Raw genomic sequence first — 19,864 nt, 5'->3', positions numbered from 1 at the left:
TTAGAGAGGAAGGAGGCAGTGATCATTTGATAGCTGGCCAGCAAATAAAGAGTTATCGTTCAGTGTGTTTGAAATGGGTGACTCTGGTTCTGTCAAAGGAAGTTATGAGAATATGTAGGAGGTGCCCATTTGACAATAAAGAGCAAGTGGAATTTCACGCTGTATGTTGTGTACTTATAAACTGGAAAAGTACTTTTTCTGAGAACATTATACTGCTTGTAATCATAAAATAATTTGTGTTTCACAGTATCAAAATTATGTAATTGCTAGATTATGAATCCAAAGGTCTGGGGATCAATTCTTATTTGTTCTAAATAGTTATTCTATTAATAATCATTCCTTTTGTCTTCTTGCAATGATTTCAGGATGAAAATAGCTTTCCATATTTACATCAAAATGATAGTATGATGTGTAGCAGTTGTTTTGAAAAATGAAGAACCAGTTTTTTTTCCTTTGCGGAAAGAATTATTATTTATGACATGAGAGTCACTGCACATTTGATGTCAGTAACATATTTTATTTTAATACAATTTCCAGAGCCGATCATTATTTTTCCTTGTCACATTGAAAAACATGTGAACCCAGCTTTGCAAGAAAGCAACAACAGTGTCCACACCACAGTTTTCATCCAAGATTGTGCAACACCACATGTCGCTTGTCAGGTAAAAGATTTGCTTCAAGAAACATTCAGTATCAACTGCATCATCTCTAGGCAATTTCAAGATGTGTGCCTTCTGAGATCCCCTAACATAAACCCATGTGATTACTGGTTGTGTGGATATCTGAAAGATGGCGTCTATTGGAATATCTGAACTCTCCCTGATATGAAGGATATCACACAATGACATATCACTCTGATTACATCGGGTATGCTACAAGCAGCTGTATAGCATGCTGTGTTATGGATACAACATGTTTCTGTGTCAGGAGACCATTTTCAACACACATTAACTTATAACTATGTCCTAATAAACATGGCAGAACCATTGTTATCATATGTGTGATCATTTCTCCCATTTTTCTGTATCTGCACCACTTTCTGACTGCCTATGGTGCCATATTTTCACCTGGTGGCAGGAAGTGGAACTATTATTTTTCATCATACTCCACGAGTGTAGTGATTAATGAACATACCTAAGATGTTTCAGCATCCTGTGATGTATACAGCCTGCACTGCAGCACTTGGATCACAGTCAGTTTAATTATAACCACCTTGTATGTATGAACTGCCCCAATTTAAACAAACTTAATGCAAACGTGAGTTATGTAGATACTAGTGTCAGTGGCACTGAAAAATAGCTACGTACACTAAAATTTAACAAGGTTTCAGAGACTGATGAAATTGCTGTCAGATTCTACATGGAATTTGCAGCGGAGATAGTTCTAATTATAATCAAAGTTTTGAATAGCCATTGGCCCAAAACATGTACACACTTTGGGGCAGGTTTTAATTAAATGTAATACTTATCTTGAAGTGTGTGGTTACTACTAAGTCTCATTCATTCCAGAGTATTCAGCAACATGTAAAAAGACAGAAAAATCTCTTCTCAATTTAGAAACACAAGTATTACAGTAAGAGTACAGTATTTGCTATGTCCTCTCATGTCCACCGAACATGTTTTGAGTAAACAATGAACTTTGCCTTGCACAGAATAGAGAGAGTACTCTTCAACTCTATCTTATACTTTCTTTATTGTAAGGTACTGATGGTTTGAAAGATAACATGTATGATTTAAATTTTTTTCACGGAAACAATAATTTCTCCCTTTATAGCATTTATATTCTCTACAATAGCTGCTTGCTGATTCCCACAAGCTGATAAGGGAGAAACTAACCTCACAATGATTACCCTCTTCGAGTTCATTATTGCATCTATATTCTCCCTCTTCAATGGTGACTATTATGAACAAACAGATGGCTTTGTTATAGTTTGTAGCAAACTTATGCAAGAGGATTTCACAGAAAAAGCTATGGAGAAAGCTTTAACAGATAAACTGATAACACATTTGTAATGTGGCCACATGTGAGTGAAAGGTTTCAACTGTTCCTCCAATATCTGAACTCCCTGCATTCTAGCATCAAATTCACTATGGAGAGGGAAGACAATGGCAAACTCTGCTGGATGATCTGGTCAAGTGCAAAGTGGATGGCATGATGGAGCACAGTGTGTGCAGGCAAGCCACTAACACTGATGTGTGTCTACCACACACAATATTTCATGCAAATGTTGTAAGGCACGTGTCTGGGACACTGCACAGGCAATTGAATAAAGGTGCTAGGAGCACAGGAGAAACACCGTACTCAAGCAACAAACAACATCTGTGGTTTTGCAACATTGTATAACCCCAGGGGATTCAATTAAATATGAACAAGTGGAAGTGATCAGACAGACCTTATAATTTTGGGATTGTGTTCTAAAGGAGCCTGTTGAAATATAAATGGGCAACAACTGTGTAGAGACAGTGGCTTCATTCTAAGTGAAGCACCTGAAAACCTCAAACCACACACACACACACACACACACACACACAAACTAAGTAAGGCATGGGACCCAGTGCTCAGCCAACTGAAGTCACAATGTCAGCTGAGAGTGACTTCTGCACCTGACGGTGATAGAGGAAGGACTGAGGGACTGGGGCTCAAGACCAGCACTCTGGGCTCACATCTTATCCACCACTCAATCCAATATGGCATGCAGCTGGGTAGTGAGGGAAGGGGTGGAAAGCAATAAGAATATAAAGGTGTGATGGAAAAAAATGAAATTACTATATGGCATTGCTGGCCGGGAGGCCCCATCCAGGGAAGTTCAGCCACCGAGTGCAAGTCTTATTGCAGTCGATGCCACATTGAGTGACTTGTGTGCTGGTGATGATGATGAAATAAAATGAAATATCGTGTGACGAGGGCCTCCCGTCGGGTAGACCGCTCGCCTGCTGCAAGTCTTTGGATTTGACGCCACTTAGGTGAGTTGAGCGTCGATGGGGATGAAATGATGATGATGATTAGGACAGCACAACACCCAGTCCCTGAGCAGAGAAAATCTCCGACCCAGCCGGGAATCGAACTCGGGCCCTTTGGATTGACAGTCTGTCACGCTGACCACTCAGCTACCGGGGGCGTACAATGAAATGATGATGAGGACAACACAACACCCAGTCCACAAACAGAGAACATCTCAAACCCAGCCAGGAATCGAACCCAGGCCTGCTGCATGGGAGGCAAGCACATTATCAGGCAGATGGTGTGACAGACTGACATCTGCACTCTGCAAACCACTGTGAAGTGCATGGAAGATGGTATGTTCCATTGTACCAGTTATTAGGGTTTTTTCCCACTCCTTTCTTGTATGGAATGGTTGTATAAATGCTTATATGTGTGCAATTAACCTAATCTTGTCTTCACAGTCCTTATGGGAGCAATAGATTGGGGGTTGTAGTATAGAGTTGTCATTTAAAGAAGATTCTTGAAATTTTGTAAGTTGGCTTTCTTGGTATAGTTTACACCTATCTTCAAGAGTCTCCCATGGGTCAAACAAACATTTAGCTACTTGTCCTGCCTTCTTTGTATATGTTCAACATCCCCTGTTAGACCTACTTCATACGGGGCCCAAGCTCTTGAGAAATAATCTGAGATGGGTGGCACGAGTGATCTGCAACCAATCTCCTTTGTAGACTGGTTGCATTTTCCCAGTATTCTATCAATAAACCAAAGTCTATTACCAGCTTTATCCATGATAGTTCCATTTCATGTTCCTACTGAGAGTTATACCTAGGTATTTGTATGAGTTTACCAATTTCAACTGTGGTTCAGTGACATTATAGTAGTAGGATACTAGATTTTTTTGTTTTGTAACATGCACAGTTTTACATTTCTCAACATTTAAAGTGAATTGTCAATCTTTGCACCACTTTGAAATCTTTCCAAGATCTGACTCAATATTTGGGCACCTTTTTTCATACAGTACTTCATTAATAGATAACTGCTTTATCTGCAAAAAGTCTGAGGCTATTATTAACATTATCCAAAGGTCATTAATATACAATGTGAACAGCAGTGGTCCCTACACACATTCCTGGGGCACACCCATAGTTATTTCTACAGGTGATGATTCTCCATTCAAGAGACCTTGCTGAAGCCTTCCTGCCATAAAATCCTCAATCCAGCCACAAATTTTGCTTGATATCCCATATGATCATACTTTTAAAAATAAGTGTATGTGATATTGAGTGAAATGCTTTTCAGAAATAATGAAATACTGCATCTGCACAACTGTCTTGACTTAAAGTTTTAAGTATTTCATGGGAGAAAAGTCAGAGTTGAATTTCACACCACCTATTTTTTAAGAATCCATGCTGCTTGCCATAGAGGAGGTCATTCTGTTCAAAATATTTCATTATGTTTGAGCTCAGAGTACATTTTAAGATACTACAAAAAATCAATGACAAGGATATCGAACTGTAATTTTGTGGATCACTTCAAACATCCTTCTGGCAAAGTGACCCGTGCTTTCTTCCAACTCCATTAAAAGAGGGGCTAATTCAGCTGCAAATCCAATATAAAATCTGATAGGGATTCCAATGGGCCCTGGAGTTTTGTTCAATATTTATGATTTCAGCTGTTTCTCAATACCACTGACACTGACACTTCACTCATCTTTTCTTGTGGTACAATGATTAAATTGGGCCAATTCTCCTGTGTTTTACTTTGTGAAGAAACATTTGAAAACAGAGATACGCACTTCTGCTTTTGCTTCACTACCCTCAATTTCACTTCCTGTCTCATCCGCAGACTAGACTCTAACTTTGAGCCACTAACAGCCTTTTCATACAATATTCTGCTACAGTAGTCATTGAAGGCTTTATGGATCACTCTCTTGACAGTCAAACACATTTCATCCAGCATCTTTCATTATCTATAGTCCTGTGCATTGTTTTATACCTATCATGCAGTAGCCTCTGCTTCTTTAGAAGTTTCTTTACAGTGGCTGCATACAATCAATAGAGGGTCCCTCCTGTATGGACTGTTTCACCAGTACATGGTCATCTATTCTTTTAAACTCCAGCCCCAGCTCCTCTACATGTTCCCACTCTGTGCTAGAACTTTCATGTTCCTCACTGAGATATGAAACTACTGCTCTTTTATGAAGTTCATTGAATTACCCTTTGTAATTTGGTAATCATTGTTGCTACAACTGTCTCATGCTCACTGATATCACTTTTGATGTGGACAACCTCAAAGATGTCAATTGCCATCAGATCTAATATAGTTTAATCAAGAGTGGGATTCCAAATCATATGTTCTAGGTAGTTTTCACAGAAGGCATTTCCTCTAAAGTTTTCAGTTAATCAGGAGGAAAATTTGAAGATGTGAAGTGCAATAGGAAAATGTTCTATAAAATGATGAAAAATAAAAGGCAGGCTTCTGTTGTTGTTGTTGTTGTTGTCGTTGTTGTGGTGGTGGTCTTCAGTCCTGAGACTGGTTTGATGCAGCTTTTATTTATTTATTTATTATTTATTTGTCCCGTAGATCAAATCAGTATAATGGCTTGTACAACTGATATGGGATAAGTCAATACAAATATACAGTTTAAAGAAGTAAACTGCTCTCCACACTACTCTATCTTGTGCAAGCTTCTTCATCTCCCAGTACCAACTAACTGCAACCTACATCCTTCTGAATCTGCTTAGTGTATTCATCTCTTGGTCTCCCTCAATGATTTTTAACCTCCACGCTGCCCTCAAGTACTAAATTGATGATCCCTTGATGCCTCAGAACATGTCCTACCAACCAATCCCTTCTTCTAGTCAAGTTGTGCCACAAACTCCTCTTCTTCCTGATTCAATACCTCCTCATTAGTTATGTGATCTACCCATCTAATCTTCAGCATTTTTCTGTAGTACCACATTTCGAAAGGTTCTATTCTCTTCTTGTCCAAACTATTTATCATCCATATTTCACTGCCATACATGGCTACACTCCATACAAATACTTTCAGAAACGACTTCCTGACTCTTAAATCGATACTTGATGTTAACAAATTTCTCTTCTTCAGAAATGCTTTCCTTGCCATTGCCAGTATACATTTTATAGCCTCTCTACTTCGACCATCATCAGTTATTTTGCTCCCCAAATAGCAAAACTCCTTTACTACTTTAAGTGTCTCATTTCTTAATCTAATTCCCTCAGCATCACCGATTTAATTTGACTACATTCCATTATCCTCATTTTGCTTTTGTTGATGTTCATCTTATATCCTCCTTTCAAGACACTGTCCATTCCATTCAACTGCTCTTCTAAGTCCTTTGCTGTCTCTGACATAATTACAATGTCACTGGCAAACCTCGAAGTTTTTATTTCTTCTCCATGGATTTTAATACCTAATCCAAATTTTTCTTCTGTTTCCTTTGCTGCTTGCACAATATACAGACTGAATAACATTGAGGAGAGGCTACAACCCTGTCTCACACCCTTCCCAACCACTGCTTCCCTTCCATACCCCTCGACTCTTATAACTGCCACCTGGTTTCTGTACAAATTGTAAATAGCCTTTCGCTCCCTGTATTTGACCCCTGCCACCTTCAGAATTTGAAAGAATGTATTCCATTCAACATTGTCAAAAGCTTTCTCTAAGTCTACAAATGCTAGAAATTGTAGGTTTACTCTTCCTTAATCTATTTTCTAAGATAAGACGTAGGGTCAGGATAAATTACATGGGAAGAAATGGAGATAGCTGTGAAGAAGATGAATGGGGGGAATGCCCCAGCACCTAATGAAGTATCAGAGGACATGATAAGAGCAGCAGGTCCTATGGGAATGCAGTGGCTGTATAGCGTACTATCAAGTGTGTGGAGAAATAGTACAATACCTGATGATTGGAGAAGAGGAGACATTGTTCCCCTCTTTTTTTAAAAAAAAAAAAATAACCCTTATGAGTCATTCAGCCAAGATTTGTCAAAGAATTTTACTAAATTGAATAAGTGAAAAGATAGAAAAGGAGCTGAGTGAAGAACAGCATGGGTTTAAGAAAGGATAAGTGATCAACCTGATATTTTCTATCTGTCAACTGATGGAAAAAAGGTGGGAGTATAAGGGTGATAATGGTTTTTATAGACATAGAAAAGGCATATGACTCAGTTAACAGGGAAAGACTCTGGGAAGTAATGAAGAAGATAAATGTAGAAGATGGATACATTAATGTAATAAACCAATGTACAGAGGACACAACTGTAGAATTAGAACACCACTGGGGAACTCTGAATATTTCAAAATAAGAAAAGGACTTAAACAAGGAAGTATTCTATCTCCTGTACTTTCTAATGTTGTGATGGAGGGAATGAATAGGGTAGTTAAAGATATAGTAAAAGAAAAAGACAAAAAGATGATGTTTGCTGATGATATGGTAATATGGGGCGATAAAGAGGTGATGTAGAGTTACAACTTGATGCATGGAAGGAAATAATGAAAAAGTATGGATTAAAAATAAATAAAGATAATTGTGAAGTAAAGGTATTTGGAAGAGACAAAGGGATCAACAGAAATATCACTTTGATTGGAGAACGCCTCTAAGTGGTAGACAGTTTCACTTATTTAGGGAGTGAAATATCTAGTGATGGAAGAATAACCAACTGAATTAATAGGAAGTTGCAGAAGGGAGGTAATTTCTACCAAATAATAAAACACCCGATTTGGAATAAGCAAGTTTCAGAAAAAGCAGACTTCTTATGTATAAGAGTTATTACTTCCTTATTGTCACCTTTGAAGGAGAAACATGAACAATGACAGAAAGGGACTGGAGCAGACTGCAAGCAGGGAAAATGAAATTTCTCAGAGCAGTTACGGGAAGAACAAGAATGGACAGAGTAAAGAATGTAGAGATTAGAAAGGACCTTAAACAACAAAGTATGGAAAAAAGAGGTTAAGATGGTACAGGCATGTTAAGAGGATGCATGGGCAGAGACTCCCCAAAATTATGGAAGAACTAAAGATGGATGGAAAAAGATGTAGAGGATGCCCAAGAACATGGTGGGAAATGGAAGTGAGAATATCTGTGGAAAGGAGAGGCGTCACCTGGCAGCAAGTGGAGGAAGAAAAGTGGTGGGAGGTCTGAGCCAAATACAGAGGACTCGTCAGCACCCAGACCCAGCAGTAGCAGAGCAGGATCTGGATATAGATAGATAGGAGGAGAATTTGGAGGTTGACAGAAGGATCCAATCACAATTTTGTGACTCCTGACACTTAGTCTTGCCGAAACAATCTCACATGCTGCTTTAATTTATATCGCAGTGAATCTTGTCTATTGTGAGAAATACACCACCTTCATTTCCCATTAGACTATCTTTTTGATATACACTTAAATTTTCCCCAGAATTCTCACTATTATCAACTTCATGTTTTAACCATCTTGCTGTAGCTAGTATTATGTCAGCCTCATAGCTTTTCAGGTGTGTTTCAAACTCTGGCACTTTATTGCGAATGCTTTGGCACTCAACTATTAGGATTTTAATACTCTCACCTCTGGAGGGCATTTCATTGGATCTTATACTAATACTTTCGGGTTTCCTGCAGCTGTGTTTATCTGGACTGGATGAAGAATCACCTAATCTAAAAAAACTTGTGTGCACCGCCCCCAAACAGTCAGTTACCTGGGTAGATGCATATGTAGTGAACAAATTCATTGTACAGGTGTCTCCTGAAGATGTTGGTAAGGTATATGTTATAACCTTTAATCACCAATAATTGCATGGATATTCAAACACACTCACTTAGAAACAATAGCTGGTTACATGATAACAACTCAGTATCTCTTATTCGACAGCCATGCCGTAACATGCGGCCGGCGCCGTTCGTAGCTAGGTGGTGCTCTCGCACTCAGCCGAGATGCGGAGCGCCTCTATCGCCGTTTGCGCGTACTGTCGAGGTGGCACTGTTAAATTTCGTGGCACTGTCACAACACTTTTCCCCCCTTGAAAAAACAAAACACTCACTTCCTTGGAGACATGGACAGTGCGGAGACATCCATGGCCTCTTGTGAGGCCCCGAGAAGATCCTGCGGAGAGACACGAGAGTATGGTCAAAAATGTCCAGAATGGAAGCTCGTGCGTGGAACGTGCCTCCTGGACGAGATGATGGGTGAAAACTCCATGGCAGCATCCATAGGTGTCATGGACCTGGGGCTGTGCTCCAGCGAGGTGGGTCCCGGAAAAGGCGGCGTTGCGACTGGGGCCGGTTTCGGCGTACTTGGAAGCGGTAGCGAAGTTGGCTGCATCAACACGTACGGTAGATTGGCAGCAGCGACAGGACTGGCTTCTCGGGCTGGTGGAGGCGAAGGAAGGGGCGGTGGCACCGGCGTGGCCACCACTCATGGGCGCATCTGGTCGTAATGGCGAACAATCATGCCGTCGTCCGTATGTATTTCACAAAGCCGGCGGCCACGAAGAGCCTTGACCACTCCTGGAATCCATTTAGGGCGAGATCCATACCCTCGTGCCCAAACATCGGCGCCCACCGAGTATTTTCCCGCACCAGGGGACACAGCACAAGGCCTGACAGGGTGAAGCAGGTGCAGTAGAGTGCGCGGTTGGCGGCCATGCAAGAGTTCAGCAGGGCTGCGATCACCCAGAGGCACAAAGCGATAAGAACTCAGAAATTGCAGCAGAGTGTCATCTGTGGAAAAATCACTAAGGAATTTTTTCATGTGGCCTTTGAAAGTGCGGACAAGGCGCTCGACCTCCCCATTTGATTGCGGGGTGTTACATGATGAATATCTTGTCCAGTACAAAAATCACGGAAGGCCTGCGAAGAGAACTGAGGGCCATTGTCCATGACAATCGTGGATGGAAGACCTAGCGCAAAGATTTTGGACAAAGCCAGCGCCGTCGCTGCAGCGGTGGGTGACAGACATCGAACAACAAACGGAAACTTCGAAAAGGCGTCAATCAACAGTAGCCAATAAGTAGCGAGGAAGGGGCCGGCAAAGTCAGCATGCACCCATTCCCATGGCTGCGCCGGATCAGGCCACGGAGAAGGCATTGTACGAGTTGCAGCCAGTCGTTGAGCACACTGACCACACGCGGCAACCATGTGGGCGATGTCCGAATCAATACCGGGCCAATAAACATGCCTGCGAGCCAGGGACTTAGTCCAAGAAATACCCCAATAGCCTTCATGCAACAGTTTGAGAACATCTTTGCGAAGAGAGGCTGGCACCACGACCCGTGGAGATGCGCCATCAGTGGCCAGCAGAACACCATCACGAACAGACAGACAAAGGCGCAAGGCATGGTAGTTACGAAGGGGATCTGATGCCCGGCCCTCGGTCCTGTCCGGCCAACCCCGTTTAATGAAACCCATCACCTGACGCAGGACCGGGTCCCGTGCCGAAGCCGACGTGACCTGCGAACCTGTAAGTGGAAAACCCTCGACCGCATGACGTTCTTCCTCATCAATGTGGAAAGAGAGTAGTTCACCACGATTGAAAACCGGGTCGGGGCCCATCGGCAATCACGACAATGCTTCAGCGTTGGCGTGCTGGGCCGTGGGGTGAAAGTGAATCTCATAGAGAAAACGAGCAAAGTATAAGGCCCAACGTTGCAGGCGGTGAGCTGCCTTATCCGGAAGCGACGCCGATGGGCTGAACAGAGAGACCAGCAGCTTGTGGTCGGTGATGAGTGAAACTTAGAATCATACAAAAAAAGCTGAACTTTTTTAGAGCATAAATGATAGCGAGTGCCTCCTTTTCGATTTGAGAGTAATGCCGTTGCGCATCGTTGAGGGTCTTGGAAGCATAGGCGATGGGCCGTTCCGACCCATCCTCATACCGATGGGTGAGAACAGCCCCTAGGCCATACTGTGACGCGTCAGTCGCCAGAACGAAGTGCTGACCTGGACGGAATGTGGCAAGACAAGGCGTCGACTGCAAATGAGCCTTCAGGCGGACAAAAGCCTGCTCACACTCGTCGGACCAACAGAAAGGGACGTTTTACGCGTAACAGCTGATGCAGAGGATGAGCTACCGCTGCCGCAGATGGGATGAATTTGTGATAATAAGCAATCTTGCCTAGAAACGCCTGAAGTTGTTTGACTGCAGACGGCTGGGGTAGAGCGTTAATGGCCGCAACGTGCTGACATAGAGGACGTATACCCTCACGGGACAAGTGGAAACCAAGATACACAATGGAGGGTTGGAAAATCTGTGACTTGTCCAGATTGCACCTCAACCCAGCCAAATGCAATACCCGAAACAGTGAACGCAAATTGCGAAGGTGCTCCTCAATCCAGATAGTTTATGCAGCCGGGAACGGAAGTCGTGAGCTGTTCCAAAAACCACTGAAAACTGGCCGGCGTGCTCGCTACGCCAAATGGTAACCGCTGGTACTGATACAACTCACAAGTAGTGTTGATGACGAGAAATTCCTTGGAAGAAGCATCCAACGGCAACTGATGGTATGCCTCCGATAAGTCAAGTTTGGAAAAGAACTGGCCCCCAGTGAGGTTGGTAAATAACTCCTCAGGACGGGGAAGAGGATAAGTGTCAATTAGGCTCTGAGCGTTGACAGTGGCTTTAAAATCACCACACAATCACAGACTCCCGTTTGGTTTAGAAACCACCACAATTGGCGATGCCCATTCGCTGGAGGTAACAGGAAGGAGAATCCCTGAAGCTGTTAACCTGTCTATCTCAGCCTTGACAGGTGCACGCAATGCCACCAGAATAGGGCGTGCCCGGAAAAACTTAGGGCGAGCTGGAGGTTAAGAGTAATGTGGGCTACAAAATCCTTGGCACGACCCAGACCAGCAGAGAACACAAGACGAAAATTCAGAACACAATCCGTCCAGCTGTTGATACGGAATATCCTCAGATATGAGGTGCACATCATCATCAATGGAGAACCCGAACAACTGGAAAGCATCATAACTGAACAGGTTTTCAGTGCCCGTATGGTCCACCACACTAAATGTGAGGGGCCTAACAACAGATTTGTAGGCAGTGGAAGCATCAAACTGGCCAATGATAGGAATTTTCTGTTTATTATAAGTTCTCAGATTTTGCGTAACTGGAGACAAGGGAGGGGAGCCCAACTCCAAATACGTGCGAGAATTAATGAGAGTTACTGCAGAGCCAGTGTCCACTTGCATGCAAATGTCTTTATCCAGAACACGAACAGTAACAAACAACTTATTTGTTTGAGAAAGCACACAGTTAACATCCATGTCCGATGCCTCGTCCTCATCGACAGGAACTTTAGGGGACTGACACACAGAAGCAATGTGGCCTTTTTTCCTACATGAATTACCCGTGGCCCAACGTTTTGGACATGCAGCCCTGTCATGCTGTACGAAACAACGTGGACAAGAAGGATGTGTGGAACAAACCTGCTTCTGTGGTTGCTGTTTTTGCTGCGAGCGTTGCGGCCCAACGCAACATGTTTACGCGAGTGAACCGCCACCCCATCTTCGTTCTCCTGTGAAACAGGCAAATTGTCCGTGTCGAAAGTTGACTGTACAGCGCCTACATCACACCATGCATCTATTTGCGCATCAGCAGTGTGAGACACTTCAAAGGATTGAGGAATGCTTAGAACTTCCGACAACGATGGGTTTGGCATTTGTAGGGCACATTGCCGAACTTCTTTATCAGGAGCAAGCCATAGAATAGCATCCCTAACCATTGAATCAGCATAAGACTCATGATGAGTGTCCGTGACAAACTGACATTTCGGTCTAGTTTAGCAGGGGATACAACCCGTTGGCTTTGATCAGTGACGTCAGAATTAGCCAGAGATCATGTATTATAAAGATGAAAGAGCTGAGAAGAATGATCAGAAACAAAGGAATGCAAGAAAGAAAAAATGTATTTCACATATATAAGGGCCAGTAGTATTTTCACGTTAATGATATCGCGTGTTTGTATCTTAGTATTTCTCCGCAAAATACAATGGAAAGACATGAATGAAATATATTACTAGCAAAGAATACATCACGTTACATGTATGTCAGTTGTATCTCGAAACTCTTTCGAACTGTACTGCTTAAGTGCAGTACGGGATACAAGTTTAGAGTACGTAGATTTCTTAGTTTCAACTAGCATTGCTGTCCTGTTGTTCACTTGAACTATGTATCCCCTGCTTCACTAAACTGTAAATGAAAGACCCGATACAAATTAAAAGCTCATTCGAAGTGTGTTGCTTAAATACAGTACGGGATACGAGTTTGTCGTAAGTCGATTTCTTCGTTTTGACTAGCATTACTTTCCTGTTCTTCAATTGAACGATGTATCCTCCGCTTCAGTAAACCCTAAGTGGAATACAGGAAACAAATTGTAGGTGTGTTATTTATTTTGTCTTCACTATTACTAACAGTCTTTTCTTACGTACATACCAGTACTACTGATGACAGAAGGACCTACGTATGTAATATATGTTTACCAGACTTCTGTTTACCTCTATATATGTGCACTGGTAACGAAAAAGTGGAAATAGACATACGTTACATTTGCAACCTGAACCTCAATTGAACTACCCGAAGACAAAAAAATGACACACGTACAATTTGTATCCCATTCATTACGTGAGCTATATAGCTATAAGCAACATTTCTATCTTGCTCGCCAATTGACATGTATAGTGTCAGTGTAAAGGTGAAGTGAAGGACGTGATACAAATTTTAGTTGTGCCGGGGGTTTTGCCTGTAATATAGCAAGTACAAATTCGAAAACGTCGTACTGATACTAGTGCTGGGAAACGAAAGAAGATCGACAGCTGAGAAATTTCTATTATGTACTTCACAACACGAAAATGCACATATTGGTGGAATAAAACAGAGAAATATGTGAAAATACTGAAATACAGTGAGAGGAACAAATGGAAAAGTGAACTTACCACAGGGAAATATTGAGGAATAACCGAAGCTCGCCTAGACAGACAGTAACGAAAATTACATACCCACAAACAGACAAATCCATTCCTATAAACGAAAATAAGACACTAAAAATTATTCTACAATAACAAACTAATACTCCAAATTACCTCAATAACATTACGAATAATTATTTTAATGTACAATGATAGCATTTATCTGGAATACAGAACTGTTTTACTATCTATGCCTCAAAGTGAAGACAGTACTATCTCTGACTAAAGTATGGCGTCATTGGTCAAAGCCAACAGGTTGTATCCCCTGCTTCACTAGACCCGAGATTTCCTACTCAGACCGTTTAGTTCCGCCGCCCAAGCCCGGTAAGATTGATGGGGCTGTTTACGACACAGGTAGAACGCCACGCGGGCGGCAACGACATGGGTGTTTTTTCGGTATTTGACAATAAGTCACACATTTCTTGGAAGGACAGAGAGGCAGGTTCCCGCAGAGGGGCTAACTGAGATAGCAGCTGATAGATCCATGGGGAAATCGAAGATAGAAATAATGACTTACACATAGGAGCATTGACAACGCCGAAAGCCAACAAGTGTTGCCGCAAACGCTTCTCATAATCCTCCCAGTCTTCAGTGACCTCATCATAAGGAGGGAATTGAAGCGGAGAAGAGGAAGACAGACGATGAGTAAGCAACGTCGACAACGCCTGAATAGCAGCCGTCAGCTGTGTTTGTTGTTCAATGAGCGCTTGCATAAGCTGTTCCATGTCTGCCCTGTCACGAACACACAAATCCACAACGCAGTGAAAATATCCGACCTCGTCGCCAAAAGTGTTATAACCTTTAGTCACCAATAATTGCATGGATATTCAAACACACTCACTTAGAAATAATAGCTGGTTACATGACAACAACTCAGTACCTCTCATTCGACTGCCATGCCGTGACATGCGGCCGGCGCTGTTCGTAGCTAGGTGGCGCTCCAGAACTCAGCTGAGTTGCGGAGTGCCTCTATCGCCGTTTGCGCGTACTGTCATGGCAGCACTGTTAAATGTCGTGGCACTGTCACAACAGTACGCTTTTGAAATATCGTGCTACATAATCATCTGCACTTGGCTGAACAACAAAGATCAATACAAACAAATTAATTTTGTCTTCTAGTTTACAACAATACAGCCATTTACACTGCAGTATAATTGTAAACTACACCATTGGTTCTGAGTCCAGTGTTATTGTTCTTAATAAAAGCACAATAAAACGGATTTTGATTAACTTTATTTGCTAAAAGTCTATAAAGTGCACAAGTTCATAAAAAATAATTTAGTACTGCAATACTTCAAAGGTTACGAACTACAAAGAAGCAAATGTAAAATGATAGTAACCTCTGGAAGTAGTGCAGGAAGCTTTGTCTCTTTACGCAGGTGAGCAAACGCATATATTTTTCCACTAGTTTTAGTCACTCTTTGTACCATAGTTATCATGCCACTACAGCATCCTCATGGTCTTTGATACTAGTTTCAATATGGACACCTTCAGAGATGTCAGTCCATTTGTTGGCTTTAGATGTTATACATTTCCATCGTGAGTTGTGTTGTTTTGATGGAGGAGACCAGACAGCCAGGTCATTGGTCTCAGCAGATTAGGGAAGGGCAGGGAAGGAAGTCAGCGTGCCCTTTCAAAGAAACCATCCATTTGTCTGGAGCGATTTAGGGAAATCACGGAAAACCTAAATCAGGATGATCACACGTGGGATTGAACTGTCGTCCTCCCGAATGCAAGTCCAGTGTTTTCCATCATGACTGGGACTCCAAACTGTCTTTTATAAGTACATTTCAGAAAAAGTATTTAGTTTTGTGTTGCGTGATATCTTGTCATGTCCACTGTACTTACACCATTATATTCTTGGATGATTAAAGTGTCTTCTGGTAATGACAGTAGGACTGAGGAATAAGCATACTACCAAACTAGACTTCCTCGTAAGTTTCTGGTAGTCAACAATATGACCCAATTATAAGTATGTGTCCAACCTTGACACTTAGCCCTACCCAAACCAAGTCACATGCAGCCTCATAGCCTATCTCAGTTGATTTGAGTTTCTCGTTTACTGAGTCAAATATGCCACATCCATTTCTTATTAGTTTATCCTTTTGACATGCATTTATATTTACCCCAAAAATATCAGTGCCATCAGCTTTGTGTTTTATTCAGCTTTCTATTGCTGGTATCATATGGGATCCACTGCTTCAGACTCTTCAAACTCTCGGACTTTGTTGTGAATACTCTTAACACTTCTGGGTCTTCTACAGCTACCAATATCTGGATTACATGGAGAATTGCCTATGTCAAAAAAATCTTTGTGCACTCTACAGGTAGTCAATGTTTATTTTGTAACCAGACTGTTGAGGTTTAGTCCTTTTCCTTCATCCCTCTTCCTTCCCCTTCTACCAGAAGAAGAGCCATTGGCTCCAAAAGCTTGCACATTTCCTTAACTTTTTTATATGTGTCTTCTCTTCAGTAAGTAGGTTTTTTTTATCTAATTGATTAATCTGTAAAACCATACTACATTCAAATGAAAACATCAACATTTAGAACTGACAGTAACTCTCATACAAATGACATTAACACAAGGAAACAGCCTTCCAATAAATTACAAAAAATGAGCAAAATTTGAAAAAAAAACAGCAAGAACAATACAAGTGGAAACAAATTATAATGAGCTTCTGACTCTAAATACATATGATGAATTCAGCAAGGTAAAATAGGTAGCTGGGAAAGAAATAGTATAATGATAGTATTAATAGCAAGTACAAAATGACAAGATGGACATAGGAGGTACAGAAGTAAAAAACTCTTGCTTTCTCTTGCTGTATATACTAATTCTCAATGTAATATGCTCTTCCACTTTGTATTTCCATGTTTTCCCTACTAACAACATGAACATTACTCTCCCCTTCCAATTCAGAAGTGTGGGTCTTCAAGATTTGTCATCAACTGTTTCGTATTCCAGTTAGATTTGACATAAATCTATATCTACCAAGTGCCCCTTTTTACTGTCTGGATATGATTTGCAGCTCTCATTTCTAGCTTTTTATTTAAACAATTATGGGTGTCCATAATCTCCCAGTATCACTTCAAAATGTCATAACTTGATAAACTAGTCATTATTTGAAAATATAATCTGATTCATAAAAAAGCTCTACTCATCAAGTGGCAGCAAGAGAAAACACATACAAAAGATATGGAACTGCACAAACTTTTGGGGTCAGTGGCTCCTTCTTCTGGCAGAGGGGTTCAAGGGAAAGGAGAGGGATGATGGAAAAGACTGGCAGACTTAGGAAATGGGGAAAGTTGTGGAAAAGTTGATCAGAACCTCACATCAGGTGAGACTTATGGGTCAGTAAGTCCTTCTGAGAAGAGGAAGATCCACTGGCTCTCAGAGCTTGCAATTTCCATATCTTTTATGTGTGTTTTCTCTTGTCGCTTCTTGGTGAGATGGTTTTTTATTTATGCAGTTATATCATATCTTGGAAACTATTAGAGATACAATATTTTTGATTTGTTCTTAATGGATGATTTGACTTGGAATGCATCTAAATGATGACAGACCATAAGAAGGGACAGTGTATCATCTCAATTGTACAATTCAAATCTGTGACAATGGAACAGTGGAATTATTGACACCAGTACAGGAGAGCACCACCAGCAAAACAAGCATAATGAGGTACTTCTAAAACTTTAAAGACACATGCTGTGTCAAAGACTTTTCTCAAAGCTGACGTCCCCTTCTGTCTCAAGCATTTGTTGAAAGAGCGCAAGTTGCATTTCAATGCATCCCACAGAAGTCAATTCGTCATGTTTGTCATGTATCATGTGAATTGCAGGAAGCAAGATCAATTGTGCATAAAGTTTTACATAAGCAATTATGCTTTTTTCACCACTGGTCCCCATAGGTGCAGGCAATGACTACAAGAAATAGTGCCTGATTTCAGATGAAGCAATGTTTCACATTTCTGTGTATATGAATTTCTACAACACTAGTATTTGGGGTTCTAAAAACCCACTCTGCACAAAGAATTCATCTGTGGTAGCCCAAAGTTTAATGTCTGGCATGGTCTAATGTGCTACAGAGTGACAAGCCCATTTTTTTATCACAGAGGAAACCATGTAGGGAAGGTTTCTGCTATCACAAATTGAAGAGCTGCAGACATCCATCATCTTCCAGCATAATGATGCACCACCATGCACTTCTTTTTGTGGGGTTACATCAACGATTGTGTGTACCAGTCACTGATATTACTAACTTGAATGAATCAATGAAGAAATCAGAACTCTTGATGCTGCAATGCTGACCCATACATGGAGAGAACTCAAATATTGCTGTGATATTCTATGAGCAACGAGTAGGGCACATACTGAAATTCTGGTTTAACAGGGAAAAGCTTCAACAGCTGTTATATGTTTTACAACAAACCATGATGCTCTGTCTGTAATAATTTCCAAGTCATACTTTTTTTATAATGATAGCAGGGCTTTATGGACACCCCATATATTCCAATATTCTACAAAAGGTGCTGCTAGCAAAACTGGATAACTGTTTCTGATTGTTGCAGCAAAATTAATGCAGACCATGGTTGACTATCATCATACAGATACCTTACAAGAAGATGGCATAATCCATTCACATAAGAAAGTGAAGACATAATTTGTCACATACCTGTAGTAGGATCACAGTGGGCTGTATCTTTGCCGAACATAAGCAGTTCCCCTTCCCTTGTAACAAGAGCTGTGGTTCCATTGTTACATGCAGCATGTACAATAACTTGGCCCTCTACTTTAACCATTTTCTTTGGCTTTACTGGTTTTGGCTGCCTACGCGCTTTACCTGAAATTAAATATAAAATGAATAGTTATCTGATCAAAAAAAGGAAAGTATAATGTTTATTGTAAAAAAATAAAAATGAGTGACAGTAAAACCACCCAACACCATAATTCTGAGGCATGTCACACATGACCATCAGGCAGATAATACACATTCCTACAAAAGTTATGAAGTTCAAAATGCTGTATGTTCCAATCTGAAACATATATTCATATTTTATACATGAAATATATCTTGTAATATCAGCAATTTTTGTATTGGTGTCACTTCTATTTCACAGTACTACGCCACAGTTTGAAAAATAGTTATATGGGTGTTTCAAGGGGGACAGTATATAGCAGATGATTCAAAAACAAATAAGCGATTTCAATTGTTTGTTACAGACAAACTATGAAAGACAGAAACATATTGTGCAAGTCACTACATAGAGGAAGGTTCAAAGTTTTGACACAGTTGCGCTGTTTTTTGTTTGTAGCAACACGCAATTACAGAACAAAAGAAATCATTTTATGTGTTGGAATTTAAGCAAGTTCAACCCATTGTCCAAGAGCAATGTGCATTCCACCATAAATTCAGCAAGAATCTATCTCCGCAGAGCAGATTAATGACTGCCATACGAAATTCTTGGATGTTGGTTGCATATGCAAAGGGAAGAGCACTGGTTGACCATGCATGACTGATGAAAATGTCAAGCATATCCCAGGTGTTCACAAAGTGCCCTCAGAAGTCCATGAGACAGGCAAGCCAAGAACTTCAGGTTCCCCAAACAATAGTGTGATAAGTTCTGGAACGACGCCTGCATATGAAAACTTAGAAGTTGCACTTACTGCAGAAATTGTGTCCCTGTGACCATAAGAGAAGGTACAAATTTTGGATTACAATTCTCCAGGTGATGCGAGATGAATTTTTCTGAATGACTCATCTTTTCAGACGAATTGACGTTTCATCTATCGGGATAATGCAAACCACCATAATGTAAGAATTTGGAGGCCACAAAATCCTGGCATCATCATCAAACGTGAAAGAGACTTCCTGAAACTGAATGTGCTTTCTTCTGTTTATGTTTACAAAGTTTATGTACCTTTCTTTTTGTGGAGGAAATTGCAACAGGAATGTA

General features: G+C 41.0%; 1 protein-coding gene across 1 annotated transcript in view; it reads right to left on the bottom strand.

Moving 5' to 3' along the window:
* The window catches only part of LOC126267346 (E3 ubiquitin-protein ligase MYCBP2), a 1,244,949-nt gene that overhangs the window by 1,136,818 nt on the left and 88,267 nt on the right, over positions 1–19,864 (bottom strand). Inside the window, exon 10 of the mRNA XM_049972469.1 lies at positions 18,583–18,750. Within this exon, the coding sequence (XP_049828426.1) occupies positions 18,583–18,750 (168 nt within the window). The remainder of the gene's footprint in view (positions 1–18,582; positions 18,751–19,864) is intronic.

Source organism: Schistocerca gregaria, chromosome 4 (genome assembly GCF_023897955.1).
Source record: "Schistocerca gregaria isolate iqSchGreg1 chromosome 4, iqSchGreg1.2, whole genome shotgun sequence".
NCBI classification, from domain to species: domain Eukaryota; kingdom Metazoa; phylum Arthropoda; class Insecta; order Orthoptera; family Acrididae; genus Schistocerca; species Schistocerca gregaria.
Note: the sequence above shows the minus strand (reverse complement) of the source record. Positions and strands in the feature narration are given on the sequence as shown.